Source organism: Falco biarmicus, chromosome 2, assembly GCF_023638135.1.
Source record: "Falco biarmicus isolate bFalBia1 chromosome 2, bFalBia1.pri, whole genome shotgun sequence".
Taxonomy (NCBI): Eukaryota; Metazoa; Chordata; class Aves; order Falconiformes; family Falconidae; genus Falco; species Falco biarmicus.
Genome location: NC_079289.1, coordinates 31,069,966 through 31,089,543, shown reverse-complemented (window position 1 = coordinate 31,089,543; position 19,578 = coordinate 31,069,966). Strand labels below are relative to the sequence as shown.

The 19,578-nt window shown below is 43.7% G+C and overlaps 1 protein-coding gene and 1 long non-coding RNA gene across 3 annotated transcripts; one reads left to right on the top strand and one right to left on the bottom strand.

Moving 5' to 3' along the window:
• Window positions 1-295: 295 nt before the first annotated feature.
• On the bottom strand, window positions 296-5,683 carry LOC130144716 (uncharacterized). Its single transcript, XR_008820225.1, has 3 exons — window positions 5,586-5,683; window positions 1,730-1,813; window positions 296-739 (listed from the first exon to the last, which is right to left on the bottom strand). It is a non-coding gene; the product is annotated as an uncharacterized LOC130144716 (long non-coding RNA).
• A 1,252-nt stretch (window positions 5,684-6,935) lies between these two features.
• Window positions 6,936-19,372, top strand: CYSLTR2 (cysteinyl leukotriene receptor 2). Of its 2 annotated transcripts, XM_056329459.1 has the most exons (3): window positions 6,936-7,191; window positions 12,965-13,146; window positions 16,072-19,372. In XM_056329459.1, exon 3 carries the CDS (start codon window positions 16,098-16,100, stop codon window positions 17,019-17,021), a length of 924 nt encoding a protein of 307 aa, XP_056185434.1. In that variant the 5' UTR covers window positions 6,936-7,191; window positions 12,965-13,146; window positions 16,072-16,097; the 3' UTR covers window positions 17,022-19,372. The 2 variants fall into 2 exon arrangements, with proteins under 2 accessions (XP_056185434.1, XP_056185433.1); XM_056329458.1 differs by lacking the exon at window positions 12,965-13,146 and having other exon boundaries at window positions 6,942-7,191.
• The last annotated feature ends 206 nt before the right edge of the window (window positions 19,373-19,578 follow it).

The window sequence follows — 19,578 nt, the reverse complement described above, 5'->3', positions numbered from 1 at the left end:
AAGCGTGGTAGCTGGGCTTATGAGGTGCCTGGGTAGAGGGGAGGAGACTTCCTTCCATTCACCAAATTCACGAAGTACCCTTATGGCCTGGGAATTTGATAAATTCCTTGTCCTAAAATTAGCTATACCAAAGCTTCAGTTGCCTGGTTCTGTGGAGAGTCAAGCACAGCTCGCTAATTGTGGCACAGACAGTGAGTCCTGCTGCAGCTAACTAGGGCTAGAAAAAGTACATTTTCATTGTGTCATTCTTTTTAATGAGAAGTTAAATAAAAGCTGATGCAGGAGATCCTGGACAAGAAAAAGCTTTATTGTGTGTAAAAACTTCTGTACTTTTCCCCCAGTCTATTATGTGAAAAATGAGTCATATTTTTGACAGTAACGGATAAGAAAAGTTGTGGTTGAGGGACTTTGAGTACAAAGGGAGGCAGATGGACGGGTGTTGGAACATGCTGAACAAACAGCTTACTTAATTTTGTTTATTCTCTTCTAAAGTGCTTAGTTGCTGAGTATTGGGAATATTACATGAAACTAAAACCATTGTGCCAATTCTTCTCTGGTGGCATGCTCTGGATTTCAGGAGAATTACAGCTTTGGTCTTGTAGCAACAACAACAAAGTGGAAGAAACATCTCTGCTGAACAAAACTGAATTAAATCATGTATTTCCCTTCATTTTCTTCCTTCAGTAAAAGACCACAGCCTCTGCCCAGCTTGTCCTTATTCCTCATTGCACTGAGGACTCTGAAAGGAAAACATGAGATAGTTTAATCAAGACGGAATGAGCTATATCCCCATTTTGCTATAAAACCCATGCAAGTTTGACTGACGGTCACCCAGTTGCATAGCCAGCTCATGTCATGCTGCTCAGAACTTCCCAGACTGGTCCCAAGTACTAGCTGTGCTGGTGAACAAAGTCACCTGGTGACAACCAGCCACAAAGATGGGAGCTGAGGTGCCCCTGGGCTTGGTGCCTGGGCACATAGTGGGCTGACAGCACAGCCTGGGCTTGTGTTCTGCAAAGAAACCAAGAGTACAGACTTGAGCGTCTAAGGTAAAAGGTGACAATTGCATTCGTCAGCTCAGCATGGCAGCATTCCAGTGTGCGCGGTAGGGTGGGCTGTGTGTGGGAAGGATCCCCACAGCACTGAACGATCCCCATCCCATAACGGTGGAGGAACCCACTGCTGCAGAGCTTCCCCCTCCTTCTCTCACCCTCGTTACCACCGCATCCAGCCCTGCTCAGACAGTTCTCTTTTCAGTATATGCCCGTAAAGAGGATTCCATTAAGTCATGCCAGAAAAGCATCCAGTCTGTGACAAAGATGAGCTTAAATGAATTCTCATTTTTATGTGGGAGGACACTAGCTGCAAACTAATTACAAAAGAAACATCTAATCTAAGCAGTTTTCAGGCCTGGAAATTTCATTTATAAATGGACATTTTTTACAACATATTTAATGACCCTTATACTTGGGCACTTGGATACTCCCCTAAAATTCTGAGCATAAAACAGGGACAAAAGGTCATATTTATATCTTCTTCAAAATCACATATATAGACTATCTTTACATGGCATTTTAAAATACAGTTTTAAAAGTATCAAATAGCACACAATGCCTTAAACCATTTCCCAAAGCCAGTAGAATAGAAAATGTGGCCAGTGAGATCTAACCCCACCTGAGTTTTATTTGAAGAAACTTTGTTAAAATACAGGACAAAAATTTAAACTTACTGTGTCAGGGACAGCCAGTGCCTGGAGGAAGAACCTCCCATGTGCTGTAGGGAGAGGCATCTCCAGCAGATGAAAGCCATCAGCCTTGGATGAAAAGAGCAGGGAATTTGTGTCCCCCACTTATTCCTATGGGTCCCTAAATTCTGGCCAACACAATTCAGCCTTGATGATCAAGTTCAACCTTTTTATCGAGCATGTGTATGTACATATACATTTATATTATAAATGCACATGCATGCAAATGGGTTCTCTGTAAGTGCTTGCATCTAAATGCACTCTGTGAGTGCATGCATATAAACGCATACATGCAGCTGCATTTATACCAGTTGTATATGGACATACACTCCAACACCACCACCACCACCCCCTGCCCCTACAGAGAGAGCACGTAATAGCACTGGAAACGCATTGGATAAGAGAGCAAAAGGACTACAGGAAAGAAAGAGAATTGCATGAAGATGCTGGGGTTAGGGAATGGAGCTGCAGCGGGGCACATTGTTGTCTCTGGTAAAGTTTTTGCTAAGTATTAATGATGATTACATTGATATGAAAGTGGATTCGGTGGTTGTTGGAGTTTATGTGGAAAGACTTGCAAGTTCTATCTTACAGTTGTGTTTAGTCATTGGATATAAGATGCAGAGCACCTACATCTGGCCATTCTGATTTTAGAATGTTGTGATTGGTTTTTATCCAGCTGTTGGATCAGAGGTATTGTAGAAGGGTCAGCAAAAAGAAAAGGAAGAAAGCTTGTTTTGCTTTGAGTTTCTGTATTTGTATGAATGGAGAGTTCAACAGAATAACGCAGGATTCACAGAACATTTAATATGACATGAACACAGACCAAACCACAAAGCTGTGTGCATGGGAAAATGCAGAACTGCATACATGTGCCTACATATGCAAATTACAAGTCTTTAAGAGACCAAAACTTAAGATAGAGATAACTAGATTTGTTGCCAAGTCCTTAAAATTATGCACTTCCATTATCCCATCAGTTTGCAATCCTGTGATGTCTAACACAAAAACCAGAAATAATACAGGTTGCAATTGCAGACTGTGCAGTTAACCAAAATACATAATGCAAGCAGAAAGTCATTTCGGCATCATGGTGGTTAGTAGGTGAAGAAATGGCTGCAGAAGCAGAGAGAGAGAGGTTTTGAAAGGTACACTACACAGAGAAGATAGAGTATACATGGTACGCTGACAGCCTTGCACGTGTTAGATCTAAAATGCTTTTAGCTGGTTGAAGAGGAAAAAAAGAAGGAGTTCTTTTTTTCCAGTCACACTTTCTGAGGCTGTCTTATTTAGGTTTTAATCAAAAAAGGCACTATTCTTTCCATTGACTTCCACGGACTTTAGATGAAGGCCTTAGAAAATGTATGGTGTTTTGTCCTGCTCTGATTCAGTCTTTTCAGAGTCAAGGGTTGGATCGATTATTCTCTGGGAGGACCATTAATGCTTCCAGCTGCCATCAGCCTCACAGCTTTTGGAAAAAAAATCAGTTTTTCCCAAGGCCCATAGCCACCTTTGGAGGGGCTGGCAAAAACATTTCCAGTTTTAGTACTTCATACTTAAAAAAATAGTTAATTTTGTATGAAGACAACATCAGATGTCTTTTTCCATCCCACCTATGTATTAACATTCCTCTGCCCTCAACAGTATGTAATGAGAAACAGCAAACAATTAAGAAAGGACCACAGGCAATTAAAAAAGGTGTCATTACTAGCGTTGCAAAAGAAACAGCTTGAAAACCTTCTGTGCTTTTCCTTTCTGAATATTTCCTCTTAAAATTGGCCCTTCTTCTCCCCCCTGCTTCATGCAGCCATCACTTTCATCTTCCCATCTATCCAACCTTATAGCTGACAGCAGGTGAGCTACTAACATGGATGCTGTTTTTTTCTGGATTGCACAGAAAATGAATGTCAGCTTTGTAATTTTAGTCTCTGGAAACAGATATGTGTTAGTAGGCTAAGCTGCCGTGCTGAAGACGTGCAGTACTAAAATCCTCAGTGGAGGCAATCCCTTCTGTTTGTTTGACAGATCCATTTTTACCAAAAATATCTTGGCATGAAAAATGTGAAACTCTGCCACTGGAAGTTTGTACCTGCAGACAGTAAAACATTGATTGAGTGACTAAAAAAATACTGGAAAAAATACACAGGCTCCTTCATCTGGGTTGCCTGGTGTCTCACCGCAGCTCCCCTGGTGCAGGGGATTGCCATGTCTCCCATGCACAGTCCCCATGGCTGTGGGGCTGTTGAGCTACCTGAGCTGGTGTGCAGATGCATCCGTGCCACATGGCCTGAGGAGCTTACATGAGTCTGTTGGGCTGTGCACATGCATCAAGACTTGGGAGTCTTTCAGGCAGCTCTTGCCCCCCTCTGCTGAGTTGTGAAGTGGATGACAACCTGCCCAGCGAGACTGCAATGATGGAGGGATGCTCCAGGTAACAGACTGTCCCCAGATGCAGCTCACCTGACTTTAGGGTGACACAGTACTGCTGTGGGGAGAGGCCCAGCCCTATGGAGTACATCATAGCATGATGTGTGTTTGTGATGGCCAAGGTGCCCTATACAGGGAGTGTGGGAGACAGGCTCCTTGACTGGCACTCCCACCAGGTAGTGTTCAGCCCATGAGGACACTTGAACTAGCCTATAGGAAGTGCTGAACAGGGGAAGGAGAGTCTAAATTTTCGCTTCTACCTGGACTGGAGTGCTTATTTCAGATCTGAAGTTTGGCTTCTTCATGCATTTGGAGCCTGCAGTGGTGGCTTTGCTTGCCACCATGGGCTGGAGCCCTCCTTTGTGGTGCAGTGCCCCTGGGCAGGGCTGGATAGGAGGTGAGAGTGTGAGAAAGGGGAAGAAAAAGTATGAGTCATCCCCTCCTGTCTTGAAACTGGGCTGTCATAGAGCCAGTAAGGTAAAAAGGAACAGAAACGGAGGCAAGATGGAGAGTAGCTGCACCCAGCGGGGTGGTTTGCACTCTGCTGCGTCCTTGATCCCTTTATGGGACTCAAAATTCAGAAACAATCTAGGCTCTTAGCTGTTGAATATGCGACATGCATGTTGCGTCTTGTGATGAAAGTCTTTGATTTTTCATGATATTCTGAGATGTCTTTTCCAGAATTACTGAAGTTTTTATTAGTAACAAATGTAATAAACTCCCCTCGGAAGCTGAGTCATCTAGTGACTGTCTCAAAAAAATCCCAAGCAGTCACTCTGGATCTACCTCGTCAGGTGCAGGGTGAGTTGGCAGCCAACCTCATTTATTCAAAGCCAGTGTAAAAGAAAAACTACAGAATTACTTTATAAAAGAGAGGAAACAGTACCGTCCAGAAAGCAGGGCTTTTAAGAAAGTGAATGTGAGGAATTATCTAATCAACAAAGATAACCATATCATACAGTGAAAGAGATGTTCTCAAAACACATTCAGGAAAATAAATTGTGATCAATGTCTAGCTTTTCCACACATTTTTGTGACTGACCTTGTGTGACTGAAAACAGCCTGCCTATCAGTCCCAGAGCGATTATCGCTGTGTGCCATGCTATGGAGATGTCATCAGACTGCTGCTGCAATGCCTAAATTAGCCTCTGCCGGTTGCAGATAAGATGCGGTCTGAGTTACTTGGGCATCTCCGAAGCGAATGCAGAGGCCGTAGCTGTCCTCCGCCATGGCCTTGCTGAGTGAGGCGGTCACACCCCACGCTGCTGTGTGCCACACGTCACAGCTCCCTCCCAAAGGGCTCTGCCCCTGAAATCTGCCCCCCAAGCTGCTCATGGGGTCATTTCTACCTTGCTGCACTCCATATGGGCTGGGTGAGCAGAGACCTCCCGTTTCAGGTGTCTATGGTACCTACCTCAATGACCGGGCTGGGTTAGTGAGCACACACGAGCCACTCTGCAGGCAGGTGTTGGCACGTAGGGGAACAGCTGGGGTGGTGACCAAAGTGGCCAGTGCAACCACAGCTGGAAGAGGACACCTATCTACGGGCTTAGGTGCCATGACAGCTGGTAAAATCTAAGTTAGGTACCTGTGGTCTCAGGAGGATCCTAATTCACCATCACACTGCATCTTGAAAATTCACTTGAGGTGGATCTCTATCAGGGAGCTTTTTAAGCTTACTTTGCTCTGTCGATGCAAATGTAGGCAAATTTTCAAAAAAGACCACTCATGGATTTTGTGCTCACCCTGGGGACTGAAGGTGTTAGACTAATTCTAGCTAAGCTTTGTTTCCTATGTCCTTTTTTATGCCCATGCTAACCCCCTCCCCTCGAGCGCCTGCAAGCTGCATGTACCTCCTCTGTGGGCACAGGGATTTGGGAGCTCTGGTGACACAAGTCTTTGCAGCCACTGCATGTTGCCACCATGACCCTGCATGAGGAGCACACCTAGAGAACTATTCTGCCTGTTCTCAAATCCGTGTGTAAAACCAAAGTGAAGAGTGATAGATGAGAATCAGGCCAATGGAGGAGAGATTACAATCATTATCTGAAGCACTTTGGGGCATAGACAACTACAAGTGTGGGTGGCAAGAAGGTTTTTTTGGAAACTGCCGATCCACTGAGGTGCGGTAAGCAGCCGTTTGTGGAGTCCTAACCTGCAGCTGATATGAAATACAGCAGAGCAGCCAGAAAGCACATGACTGCTGCTGGTCCACCTGCATGTTTTGAAAGCATGGAGGAGGAATAACCAAGCTGTTGTTCCTGTAGTATGTATAGATACCTCTTTCACAATTGCAGCGGGCTCAGAGCACTCATCTGTGAAGTCAATGTTGCTCCACTGAGAGGTAAAACATTAAGGGGGAATAAAGTGTTCACTGCAGCTGCTTGCTTATGGCCTAACAGAGCTATGTATTCTGTTCCTATCAAAATAAAAGGAAAATTAGTCCCTCAGCTCTGTAAACTCAGCCTCACACTATGAGCTGAATGAGATTATACACCAATTCCTAGAACCTGCTTCCAATTTTGTTCTTCCTGTGATTTCTGCATGGCAAATCTGGGAAATAACCCCAGAACTTGCCCTTTCCATAATTCCAAGAACGATATCTCTAATGATTCATGTGAAGCTTATACACAGATGCCCTCTAATGTTCTGAGCAACCCTGATTATTAAAAGCAGATATAAAGAAGCGTGGGAGCAAATACAGACATCCAGAAAGCTTCCCAACATACCATGTAGCTGCAGAGCCTTTCATTGGATGAAAATTATGAAAGATTGCCATGTGATTGCTAGCACCACTCCTTGAGCTGAGAACATTTCTCTTTTAAGAAGATCTAAGATCTTTTAATCAGAATTTACTTCCCTTTCTTACCACTCATTGCTTTTCTGTGGCTTCTGCATAAATAGCACTTGGGTCTTGCATCAAGTTTTTGGGTTTTTCCTTTCCACTAACAAAACTAAAAGTTGTGAGCAACAGCAAGCAGAAGGAAATACTGAACACACCAGAAGGCACACAAGCTGAGGTAGGACAAGATTTGTCTGCTTCTTCTCGTGTAGGTAAAAATGGTTGCAATGATTAAAATACAATCTACTTATATTTCTTATTACTCGCAATAAGCTTTTTCCTTGCCAGAAGCTGCAATCATTGTCTAAACTTCTATGACAAAGCCAGTCTTGAGGTTTTTTTTTTGGCAGATAAAAGGGTGGATTTATGTAACTAGAAATGTTTGCCAGATGGAAGATAACAATCAAGTTGTGGATGTGATTAAGCAAGTCTTGTTTTTTAACTAGGTGAAAAATATATATTTGGTTTATGGCAAAGATTTAAAATAAAAGGTGTTAAATGTCAGGCTCTTGATTTTCCCCCCTATTATTGTGTATGTAGAAAGGTTAATAACATGCTATGTTTTGATGAATTTAAAGTTAATTCTAAATATTACCTTCTGTTACATTTACTCTTGGTAACGCTGTTCCTGAAACACAAGGTGAATGGCAGAAAGCAAGCCAATGGGAACTCTAAAAAAATGACAACTTCTGGGTTTTTTCAGAAGTGTAGTGGCAAATGCAAGTGATCTCCTTGCGTTTATGTATACATATATATATGTCTGTGTAGATATACATATATCAGTGATATATTCCTATTGGGTAATGAACACAAGACTGTGGTGTCTGGCATCCTCTTCAGACAACGGGTTATTGTGATAAATGCAGAGACTATTTTTTTCCTGGCATACAAGAGAATGTATATATTTATCACTTAACATAGCAAAGAACTATTTTTTGAATTAACAGCCTGATTTCCTTATTTTACTTTGTATATGCAGAACACTTTATTAAAAATAGGTTCTTTGGTAGTTCCTGGTGTTATAGTGAATGCAATGTTTCAGAGAAGTGGACCCAAGATCAGGAGTTTGGAAACTTTCATATTTACACCTTCAGCAGCAGCACCCCTCCACCTCATGTCTTCAAAAGAAGCATGTCCTTCTCTCCAGGCATGGCATAGAAATCGATCCTATTGTCTGTTGAGATGCTGGATGACTTGACTGCCATCCACTAGAACTGGGGGTAGCCCAAGGCTGCTGACAATTGCCACTTTCCCAGTAATAGCTTTTTGACATACAGGCTGGAATCTCTGTATTAATATCACTACAGGCATCGCTTTCACTTCACCAGTAGGAATTAGAGGTAACACAGTGAAGTCAACCGTGGTTGTTACACTGCTGGGAATTAGGAGCAAATTGTGACTGTAAAGAATGTGCTGGCAGCTCAGACTGATGTCCATCTAGCCCAGTATTCAGTCTCTGATGGTGGCAATGGGAAATGCTGGTTAGAGACAACACAAGAGTCTGATCACCTTCCAGAGTGCTTTCCCCTTGCATTTCCCCAGCTTCCTCACTACTGTCCATGGGCACTGAGTACGTCCCTGCCCGGTCTTTTGTTTCCCATTTACTGTCCTTGCATCTGTCTGATCCTGTTTTGACCCTGCTGAGCCACCTGTCTGCACTGCCTGCTGTTGCAGTGAGCTCCGAACTCTGCCTGCTCCTCTTCCCTCTTTTATCTGTTTGAAAGCAGATTCTCAACAACTCTGCTGAGCACCCCACGCCTCAGTACTGCAAGACCCTATAAATAGCAGTGCACATTCACACTCTCCACCACCTTCATGACTCTGTAAACCCTGACCACATCCTTCTTCAGCCTCCTCCTTTCCATACCAAAGAGTCTCAGGCTTTTTAGTCCTTGCTGTGTTTCCTTGATCATTCACTTGCCCCTCTCTGTACCTTCTCTAACTCCGTAATCTCTTTTTTGGATGTAGGCACCAAAACTGCTCACTATGGGGATGCATGGAGATTTTATACAAGGTGATAACCTACTTTCTCCTCTATAGCATTCTTGATGATGCCCCTCATTTTGCTGACATTTTTGGTTGCTTCAGCTGCTGCAGCCAATGCAGAAATGACTTCAGTAAATAGTCCATAATGCCAATGCCAAATGCCCTTTCCAAATGTAACAGCCAGTTTCAAGTTCATATCATGTGGGCATGGTCTAGATTATTTTTCCTAGCATGCATCACCTTACATTAAAATATACTAATTCTCATCTGCTACTCCTTCAGCGTGGCATCTGCCAACCTGGATAACTGTCTTCTACAGGTTATTGATAAAGATATTGAATAAATCTGGTCTGAGTACCACACCCTATAGGACCCCATTGCTGATTCATTAAGCTCTACACTTCTTACCCTTCAGCCAGCTTTCAGCCCACAAAAAAACCATGCCTTCTAGGTCTCTGGCAACTTAGTTCCTTAAGAAACCCCCAGTGCAGAGCTTTGTCAAAGGCTTTGACAAATGTGGCTGTATAAATGCATACATATCCGTATATACAATATAAAATGACCATGGAGCCCCCTTCATCCATCATCCTCACAGCACTTCAGCAGGCGGGTGGGGCAGGATCTCCCTTTTCAGAAGATGTGCCGACTCTTCCTCAGCATACTGGCCTTTCAATGAGCTCAGTGCCTTCATTCTTCACTAGAGACCCCCCACAATGTACCAGAGGTGGAAATTGGTCTCAGTGGTCAGTAGCTCCCAGCACTGAGACAACCAGCTGATAGCCCTTGAGTTGTCCTCTCAAGCCCTTCTTGTAGATGAGAGCTGCACTCTCTGGTGGTGACACACCAGTCCCCTGGCACAGCACCTGATTGTAATGGTGGGTTATGTGCCTTGGCCGACAGTTGTACAGTTGCGATCCTTCAGGATACTCATATGGATGCCATCTGGTCCTGATTACTTATTGGCCTCTCCTTATTTGGTCAGTTTAATAATTCCTGTGCACATCCATTGAGTGGAGCTGGCTTCTCTGACCTGTTTGATGCATCAGACGTGAAAATACTCCAACATCTTTGGTGGGGAAGAGTGAATTCACCGAGTTTCTCTGCTATAGCCTTGTTGTCCCTAAGAGATCTTTTGCCACCAAGAAACTCTGTCAGTTCCCTAACAGTCTTTCATCTTTCAGCGGGCTTACAAAACTCACTGTCAGCCTGATCATCCTTTACCACGTGGTCTTCATGTTCGGTTGTTTTTTTTTTTTTTTTTTTAATGCTCTCAGTTTCCTCTCCATATTTGATCTGCCGTGATGCAGGCTTCCCTGTTCTCCTCATTTGGACACATCTTCTGCTTTCTAAGTGGTGATCTTTTCCCTATAACAGTCTTGCTAATTGTTCTACTAATGGACATATGGACATCAGGCTTCATATTTATTGAAGTACCTATTTCTTTTGGAATGTAGGCTTCTAACACAGGTTCTGTTGGATTTTCCATTTGTTTTTCTAAACAGCCCACAAAATTATGTAGGCTTCTTCCTTCTGGGATTTCTTCTCTGTCCCACAACACTGCCAAACCTAGCTCTACTGTGATTGCCACCACAGGGCTGTCTCCACCAAAACCTGCTTGAACTAGGACTGGTGCAGCACTAAAGACAAAATGTAGAATAGCATCTTAATTTATGGATTTATTTTGAGGACCAATTATTCTAGGAATCAGGCATTTTTTGCATCTGGACATTACTTACTGTTCTGCAGCAGCATTGCATCTTTATAAATGCACACAAAATCTCCTGCTATTGCTGCCTGCTTTCGGCTTCCTGCTCTCCCTTAACATTTTCTAATTACTGTCTTCATCATGATGAAGAGTTTGGTGGTATGTTTTCATTATTGGAGTAAGGGGTGTCTGCCTACAAGAACCCTGTAGTGCTTCTCTTTAGCCATATTTTTATGCTGTTGCAAGTTGCATAGTGCATCATGCACAGTGGCACTCTTCCACCTGTGCATCCTACACTATCATTACCATAAAGCTGGTAGCATGGCAACTCAGGTTCCCATTGATTATTCTCTCTCCTGTGTGTCTCTGAAGTTCCCCTTGCGCCAGGGTTGTCTCATGCCAAGTCTGCCAGCTCCCCTATCTCGTTTTCAGATTTGAGCATGGGTGCAGAATTACCTGTAAGATTTGCTTTTGATCAGTCACTCAAGATAGCGTGTGTCTGGATTTGTGGGCCGTTGGATTTGCCTTCCCTGGTTATTGCAGTTGGGCTTTATTTCCCTCTTGGCTTTGTCAGAGGTGCACTGGATTTGAGTTCACTGCTCTCGCAGGTCTTGTCAGTCCTGGCCATTTGCTCTCCCATGCCCTTCAGCTCCCCTGTTGCTTCTAATTAAATACTCCTCTGCAGACCTTTCAGACTGCAGCACCAGCAGCTTGGATCCACTCTGGGTACAGTGCAGTCTCTTATTGCTGTATCGCTTGCCTTTATCCAAAAAGATCCATCAGTTCCTTACACACCTAACTTTCTTCCTTCTACTGCCTCATCCATGCACTGAAACACTGGGTCTGACCTGGGCCTCTGTCTTGCCTCATAGCTGAGCCCTGAAGAACCCACCTTCATCCTCGGTGCCCACGATGACCACAGCCACCACCAGCTCCTCTCTTGCGTCCCCAAGCGATCCACGCAGACATCTCATGAGGTCTGCTCCCTGGGCAGGCCTGCTCCTGCTGAGCCACTCCTGCCTGGAGACAGCCAGCCTTGTCCTTCCACCCCTCGCCTTGCACACACATGCACAAAACCTGGCCTGGAGGGGCGACCATACACATCACATGCCAGGCAGTTTACAGGGTAGCCCCTACTCTGCTGCTAGACTGCTACCTGCATCCCTAGCTTAAAATACAGTCGTTCTGAGGCACCTTTATTAGTTAAGTATCTCCTCCAATGAAACAAATCTCCTCTTACTTTTGGTCTATCGGTTCCCCAGCTGGCTTGCACACCCATCTCTTTGTTAAGGGTGTTGGATTCACCTTAGGCATGGAATGTCTTTCTCTTATCCCCTAACTAAATCACACTCAAGCCAGGCTAAGATAAAAGACAAAATATTTCTTCATAAGAAGTATATGATTGATAATATGTATGTAATTTATAATGAAAGGTAAATATTTATTTATAAAGTTCATACTAATCAAGCTGTAAATATTTCTAAAAGACTTCATAGAGGTGAAGAAAAGACAAAATCCCACCCAAACTCCACATCTAATCTGCTTACATAGCATTTTTTTCAGAAAAGCCTCCCCTTTCCTTGCTTAGCTGATGTGCTCTCTCTTTCCTGTCAGGGTGGTTGTCAGAGCCTCAGGACATGCATCAGCTGCTTCTACTTGGTAGTTTCCATCAGGAAAACTCATATATAGAAAAAATCTACTGCTAGAGAGTTTCCATCAGAGAAATCTTGCAGTACCACTTCAGAGAGATTCTCATTTCAGATTGTTCCTTTCTCACACTCTTCCTCAGAGGGCCGTTAGATCTTAGCACCAATCTCCCTTCTTTTGAGGGACCCTATAGTTTCAGTCTCTCACCTCAAGCCCACCCTGTTCATTCCTCACCCAGGAGACCATCTGGACACTTGCTGAAAACAAAGTTTATTGCCTGTCCTTACGTATGTAATTTCTTCTGTTTATGTAGGAGTCATCTCCTAGCCTTAGCTGTCTAGTAAACAGCTCTTGGCTTCAAGGAGGCGTAACATTGTCCCCTTCCCCTCTGTGGGTGCTTGAGGTACTCCTGTGTGAAATGTATCTTTCACTGCACCTTCCTTTCTACATTGATCTGGGTGTTTGTGCTGGTTTCAATGGGATACAGTTAATTTTCTTCTTAGTAGCTGGTGCCATGCTGTGTTTTGAATCTGGTGTGAGAATAACGTTGATAACACACTGATGTTTTTAGTTGTTGCTAAGTAATGCTTATACTAAGTCAAAGACTTCTCAGTTTCTTAGGCTATGCCAGTGAAAAGGCTGAAGGGGCACAAGAAATTGGGAGAAAGCAGAGCCAGGACAGCTGAGGGGATATTCCATACCATAGAACATCATGTTGAGTATATAAGCTGGGGGGAGCTGGCCAGGGCCTGCTGATTGCTGCTCAGGGTCTGGTTGGGCATCCATCAGTGGGTGGTGAGCAGTTGTATTGTGCATCACTTGTTTTTTCCCCCCTCCTTTTGGACTTTATTCCTTTCCCCTTCTCTCTCCTTTTCATTACACTTGTCATTATTGTTGTTGTTGTTGTTGTTATTATTATTTTATTTTTATTTTAATTATTAAATTGTTAGGATCTCAGCCCTTGAGTTTTACCTTTTTCCCGATTCTCCTCCCCATCCTGCTGGGGCAGGGGTGGAGTGAGCAAGTAGCTGAGTGGTACTTAGTTGCTGGCTGGAGTTAAATCACGATGGTGTTATAACACAGTTAATAGAAGCATCTACATATAATTGCATGGGTTGTTCTTGGCCCTCAACTGAGGGCAGGCACCATGGTGGATAACAGCTTTCTGTTGAGGGCTCCAGCTTCTTTCTCTTAGACATCCCATAACAGCTTGAAAGTTTTCTTTGGACAGTTTGGAGGGGAGTCTGAGAACTGGCTCTCTTGCTAGGTCTAAGGGTGCTGTGTTTTCTCAATTACACTTGTGCATCTAGTTTCCTAAATGTCTTTAGCTGGAAGGAGAAACAAGGAGCACAAAGTAGCTTTAATGGTAGTTGTTAGCTAGATAACCTCATATGAAGAGCCTGAGCAAAGTGCCTCAGCCTCTGTGCTTGTAGTGCGCTCCCCAGGGTGCAGGGACCCAAGGGATTTTCATCAACTGCATTTTCACTGCCCTAATCCTATCCTTCAGCAGACAGTGTCAGGCCACAAGCCATCACTCGTAGGGCTCAGCAAGGCTTTAAATTTATCCACGCTCCAAGTTCTTCATCCTCATTTGATTCCTCTAAGTCACAGGTTTCACACACAACAGGAATGCTTCAACAGGTGGCAGATCACTGGTATTTTCTTGTGTTTTGGAGTTTCTAAAGGCAAGGATGCTTCCAACACAGTCCTGACACAGTCAGGACTCTTCCCTTTGTAGTACTTTGGGTTGTGATGTTTCCCTGCAGAATGGGGAGATCAGATTCGATCACGAGAAAAGCTGCTCCTTGATCCCACACAGAAAACACCTATGTTAGACAGTTGCTTTGTACACAAAACCAAAACCCATTCCAATCTCCTCTGATTACAAAGGGTTTGTTCTTAGGAAGTATACCTTGTCTCTCCCTTCCATGAGGAAAAAGGATCTCAAATAGGATTTCCTTTAGGAGCACATGTTACGAAGCCTGGGGCTTTGCTGAGACCCAATATCCAGTTTGCCCACTTCCAGTCTTAAGCACTCTTAAGCTCAATAGATACGACTATTTTCTGAAGAGTTAATTTCAGGCACTGCAAGGATGGGTATGATGTTGGTGTGAGTGAATGTCCCCATTCCCAAGCTGCCATGCTCCCATCTCATGATGGGAGGGGTAAGTCTTGCTTCTTGGGAACCCAGTCTGGGCGATGCACTTCCCATGCTCCCTGTCACAGTTGGGCTGGATAAAAGGCGACTGCTGGGACACATCTGGTTGCTATATTAAGGGATACAGACTCTGAGGCGCTACGCTGGAGATACCATGGGCTGCTCTGAACATAGCTCAGGCTCCCACAGCATGGCTCGAGTTAAATCAGCTGCCGTTTACAGCACACTGGGAATACAGCACTGAGTAACTGTGAGTCCAGAGCACCCACATCTAGAGCCCACTTTCCCCCCTAGGGAGACTCCACCTGTGCAAATAAATTAATTTAGATTTGTGAAGCCAGTGAGGTTCAGAATAAGAAAGGCAGTCAGGTATCATCAGCTTGTTTTCACTCTCACTGGGGTGAATTAAAAGCTTCTTTTTCATGCATCTAGAAATGCTACGTAGTTGTGGATTCTAGGCAAAAATTTTTCATGCTCCATCTTTAGAATATGTTGGCAGATGCAGACAGGGAGTTGGTCCCACTATTAAACAAGCAGCAATACTGAAACCTTCCTTTCAAAATACTGCTAGCAGCGGGTCAGCTGAGGGAAGAAATCAGGAGTTCAGCAAGGAAATGGTTTCTAATCAGAAAAAAAAAATATTATTTAGAGTGTTTTAGTGATGAGTCGTTTTGATTTGATTGAATTACAGCCTCATAGGAGGAAAAATGTCACACTGTGAATACAGCCCATTTTTTCACAGGCCATTTTCATTAGTGCTGTAAATGAGGGCTGCCCTGGAAGCTGCAGTGTGTGTAGATGACTGTCTGATGCAGAGCAGTTGGGCACTAAAGAGGTTGAGAAAGCGGCAAATGCAGCGAATGCCCCACAAAAAGAGACATAGAAAGCCATGAAAAACTCAGAAGAAAGAAAAAATACAGTATAAGGAGGAAGGAGTTAAGAAAGGAACCATGCATAACTAGCACAGTATTTATGCAGTATTTAAGGTCAAAATGTCCTTAATTTATACATTCTGACATATACCAATATACCTTTTGTATTGCTCAGGAAAGTTCAGTAACATGCTGCCAACAACATACCAGAAAAATTTCACTAGTTCCAAAGGGCAAATCCACTTCTTTTGGCTTTTCATCCTAATCTGAAATGCAGACAGTGATCTCTTCTCTGACTGGTTTTGATGTTTCTGTGGCAGGTAGCTGGGAACTCAAAACCTCCCTGCTATGAAACAGCTGACAGCTAGTTGGTTTGTTTTGCACAGAGCAGGTTAGAGAACTGCCATTAAAACACACACATAGCACTCATCATTAAAAGGCAGCACTTTCATAGGCTGAGACAACAACCAGCTGCTGTAATACCAAAACTGTTTAGAGCCAACATGCGGCTTTACACCTCAAGTTGTGTATTTACTGGTACATCACAAGGAATTACTCATTAATGAACCTTTAATTTCCACTGCTGTCTGCATCTTGCAGTTTCTGCCCTCAGCAAAATGGTCCCAACTGACCCAACTCCCTGCCCAGACTGTAACCTAGCACTCACACCACTTCTTTTTACTTTGGCAGAAAGACGGAGAGCCTGACTCTAGACTATGAATATTTCCAAGATGGCACTAGATGAAAATTTCACTAACTCCTTCAACTGTACGATTGACAGCTTCAAGCAAGTCATTTACCCCATCATGTATCTCTCTATCTTCTTCTTGGGTGCTGTTGGAAATGTCCTTTCCATTTATGTTTTCTTCCAGCCTTCGCAGAAGAAGACCTCAGTAAACATTTACATGCAGAACCTAGCTGTTTCAGATCTCATGTTTGTGAGCACTTTGCCCTTTCGGGCCACATATTTCCTGCTGGGATCACGTTGGATATTTGGTGATATCATCTGTAGGATCATGACTTACAGCTTGTACGTGAACATGTACTGCAGCATTTATTTTCTCACCGTGCTCAGTGTGGTTCGTTTTATAGCCATTGTCTACCCGTTCAAACACTGCAAAGTAACCAACATGAAGTATGCCAGGATAATATGTGCAGCCATATGGGTCTTCGTGCTGGCAGCCTCCAGCCCTCTGTTAGACAAGGGAATTGCTGGGTACAGCAACCCAGTCAAGTGCTTGGACCTCCACCCCTCCAGCACACGCAGGCTTCTGATGATGAACGGTTTTGTCCTCATCGTGGGCTTTGTTCTGCCATTTTGCACAATAATTGTCTGCTACATCTTTGCCATCAAAGTGTTGCTCAAGTCCAAGACTCCACAGCGCAAGAAGGCAGTCTGTCACAAGAAGGCACTGTCAACCATCATCATCACTCTCATCCTCTTCCTCCTCTGTTTCCTGCCATATCACATCCTGCGAACTGTCCACCTGATGCACGGCAGCTGCAGCTGGGCCAACCTGCACAAAGCAGTGGTGGTCAGTCTCTGCCTTGCTGCCATGAACAGCTGCCTCGATCCCATCCTCTATTACTTTGCCGCTGAAAACTTCAAAGCAAGAATCAGAAGTTTGTACCACAGGTAGCTGATGCAGAATTGCAAAATTATATATGTATATGCAGTCCTGATGGGACATCTAGACAGAGTCCATTCTATCCAATGACAGAGGCTGTGTGGTGCTAGCCAGCCTGTGGCCGTGCTGCTCAGCAACAGGCATTTCTCGAGCAAAAGTGTCTTAGAGGGAGCTCATTGGGGATGGCCAAAACTGAGGCAGGATGATCAGAGGTCAGGTCCCTGGGTGTGATCCCTGGTCCTCTTCTATTTAGCAACGTAGATATACCTCTAGTGTTCACCCTCCCCAGGACAAGGAATTGAAATGGATTTACCTTGCTACTAGAGGACTTTTATTTCATTTCACAATACTCAACCAGAGACTTGAAGGCAAACGGCTCACCTGACCACCTCAGTGATGGCATCTGAACCTCTCTGTGCTCCGCTTCCCTCTGTGTGCAGAGGTGCATGGATCAGACACTGTGACACCCAACAGATTCATAGCACCCTGTCAGTTCCCTTTGCGAACATTGGCTAAAGATTTGTGCATAACAGAAATGTAAAGCATCGCTGGTACTTTCTGCTGAGAGCCAAACAGGAGCTGGCATTGGCTCAAGCTCAGGCTGTTCAGAAGGCATTAATATTTCTAAATTCTCTGCTCTGAGGAGGCCACCAAGGTATTTTGCTTAACATTTCACTGATTATCAAGTGAGATAATGATTTCAAAAAAACCCAGCATCAGCGTGGAGTCCTATGAGTAAAATGACTGCTGGCAGCAAGGGCAGGATGTGGGCACGTGGAACACCAGGCTGCACCCTGCAGCTGCTCACGTCTGTGCCGATTCCTTCAAAGTCAGCACGTTTGGGCTTATGCTCATCATTGCCAGTGCTCTTCTGAAAGCTGAGGTTAGGCAGCTCGGTTCCCATGCAGGGATCCAAAGACAAACTTTAAAATTATTTTGGTCCAAACAGGTAGCTACAGAGTGGCTTCCTCTGCACAGGTAAACCAGCCTGACAGCAAATTGCTGCTAAAGGCATCCCTAATCCCTCACTTCCCGACTGCTCCCAGGAGGAGCAGATCCCTTTTTTCCCTAGGATTAATTTCCAGTTGCTTTGAACACCCTGACATTAAACATGCACCAATGCAATGGGGAAAGCAGTAAGGCAGGAACAGGAGGAAAGATGGGCAGCAGAGGAGGCGGAGGAGGAGGAGGGAGGCTGTTTTGGAAAGCAATGGGGAGCTACACCTATGTGTACTTTGGAAAAATCTCACCACGTGGCTGCTTGCATTTTTAAGTCTCTGAATATTTTCTAAAATACATTTCCTAAAAATCAGACTGCTTGCAATTCAGTGAAAACAGGCTCCAAACTCAGTCTGACCACATTTAGAATTTGGTTTTATTTACTTCATTTTTATGTCATTTTAATAAAAAAAGACAAGAAGTTTTGTCATATTTTCCAGGAAAGCAGCCTGTCCCATATGAAAACTAACAAAAATGCTGAAGGCCTTCCCTCCCTAGGAAGTCCATCCAGACTTCTGTCTGTGAAAATATTTTCTCAATGCTCTGAACTTCTCCAGAGAAAGCACTTTATAAACTGAACACCCCAAACACATTTTTTTGGGTTTTGTTGTTGTTGGGTTTTTTTTTGCTCCCAAACAAAAATAACTGTAGCTAGCTATTTTCAGCTCTGTCTGAAATATGTAGAAAACAAATCATTGCTGGTCAGGTGAAAAAGTACTTGACATCACTGGGGAAGTCACATTTTTCTTGGTTATCTAAGGCTTATGTTCAATTGCAGAGTCAATCTATTTTGCTCACTTTGTGCTGCTTTGATGTAAGCACTAAATTTTATCGTAAGTCTTCACTAAAGTTAATGCTCCAAATCCTTATTTCAATAACTCAGTGGCATACTGAGAGCTGACCTAGTGATGCCATGTGAACTCCTGCAGTGCTTGGTCCCATGCTGTTGAAGGAAAAGGAAATATTACCACTGCTTTGCAATGGGAATGGCATCGAGATGGCAGACTGTGCAGAGAGATAGTGGACAAATAATTGGAAGGAAGGGGGCAAACTTTTTCCGTGGTTTTCCCCTGTCAGGAGTAGACCGGCACAGGGATAAGTGACAGTCTTGGAGCCTCTGATAAGATACTGTACACCTTAAATACTAAAAGGGAATGGAAAATACTAGCCACAGTCTAATCTCACTAACGTGTTTTTGTTTGTATCCATCCAGTGCACCCTATTATCAGATAATTTTGCATCTAGAGGATATAAGTCTCTCACAAGGTCACATTTTCTTTGTATTGACCAAAATACAACTTTGTTAGCAATTGAATTCACTGTCAAACCTGTGTTTTAATAAACTAGATTTACTAGTGGCTGAAGATATGTTTTTTATTGATTGCACAGCTAACAAGGAAGCTCCTCAGAGTGCAGGGGGAAAAAGACCAAGAAACAGATACTGAGTTTCTGTAAGTGGGCCATCATTTTACAACAAAAAAGTGTTTTTAGAGGTGTGAGAGCATCCAACTGCCATCTTTACTTCACCAACAAAATAGGGGGAAACATCAGCCAAACTTTGTGGTGCAGA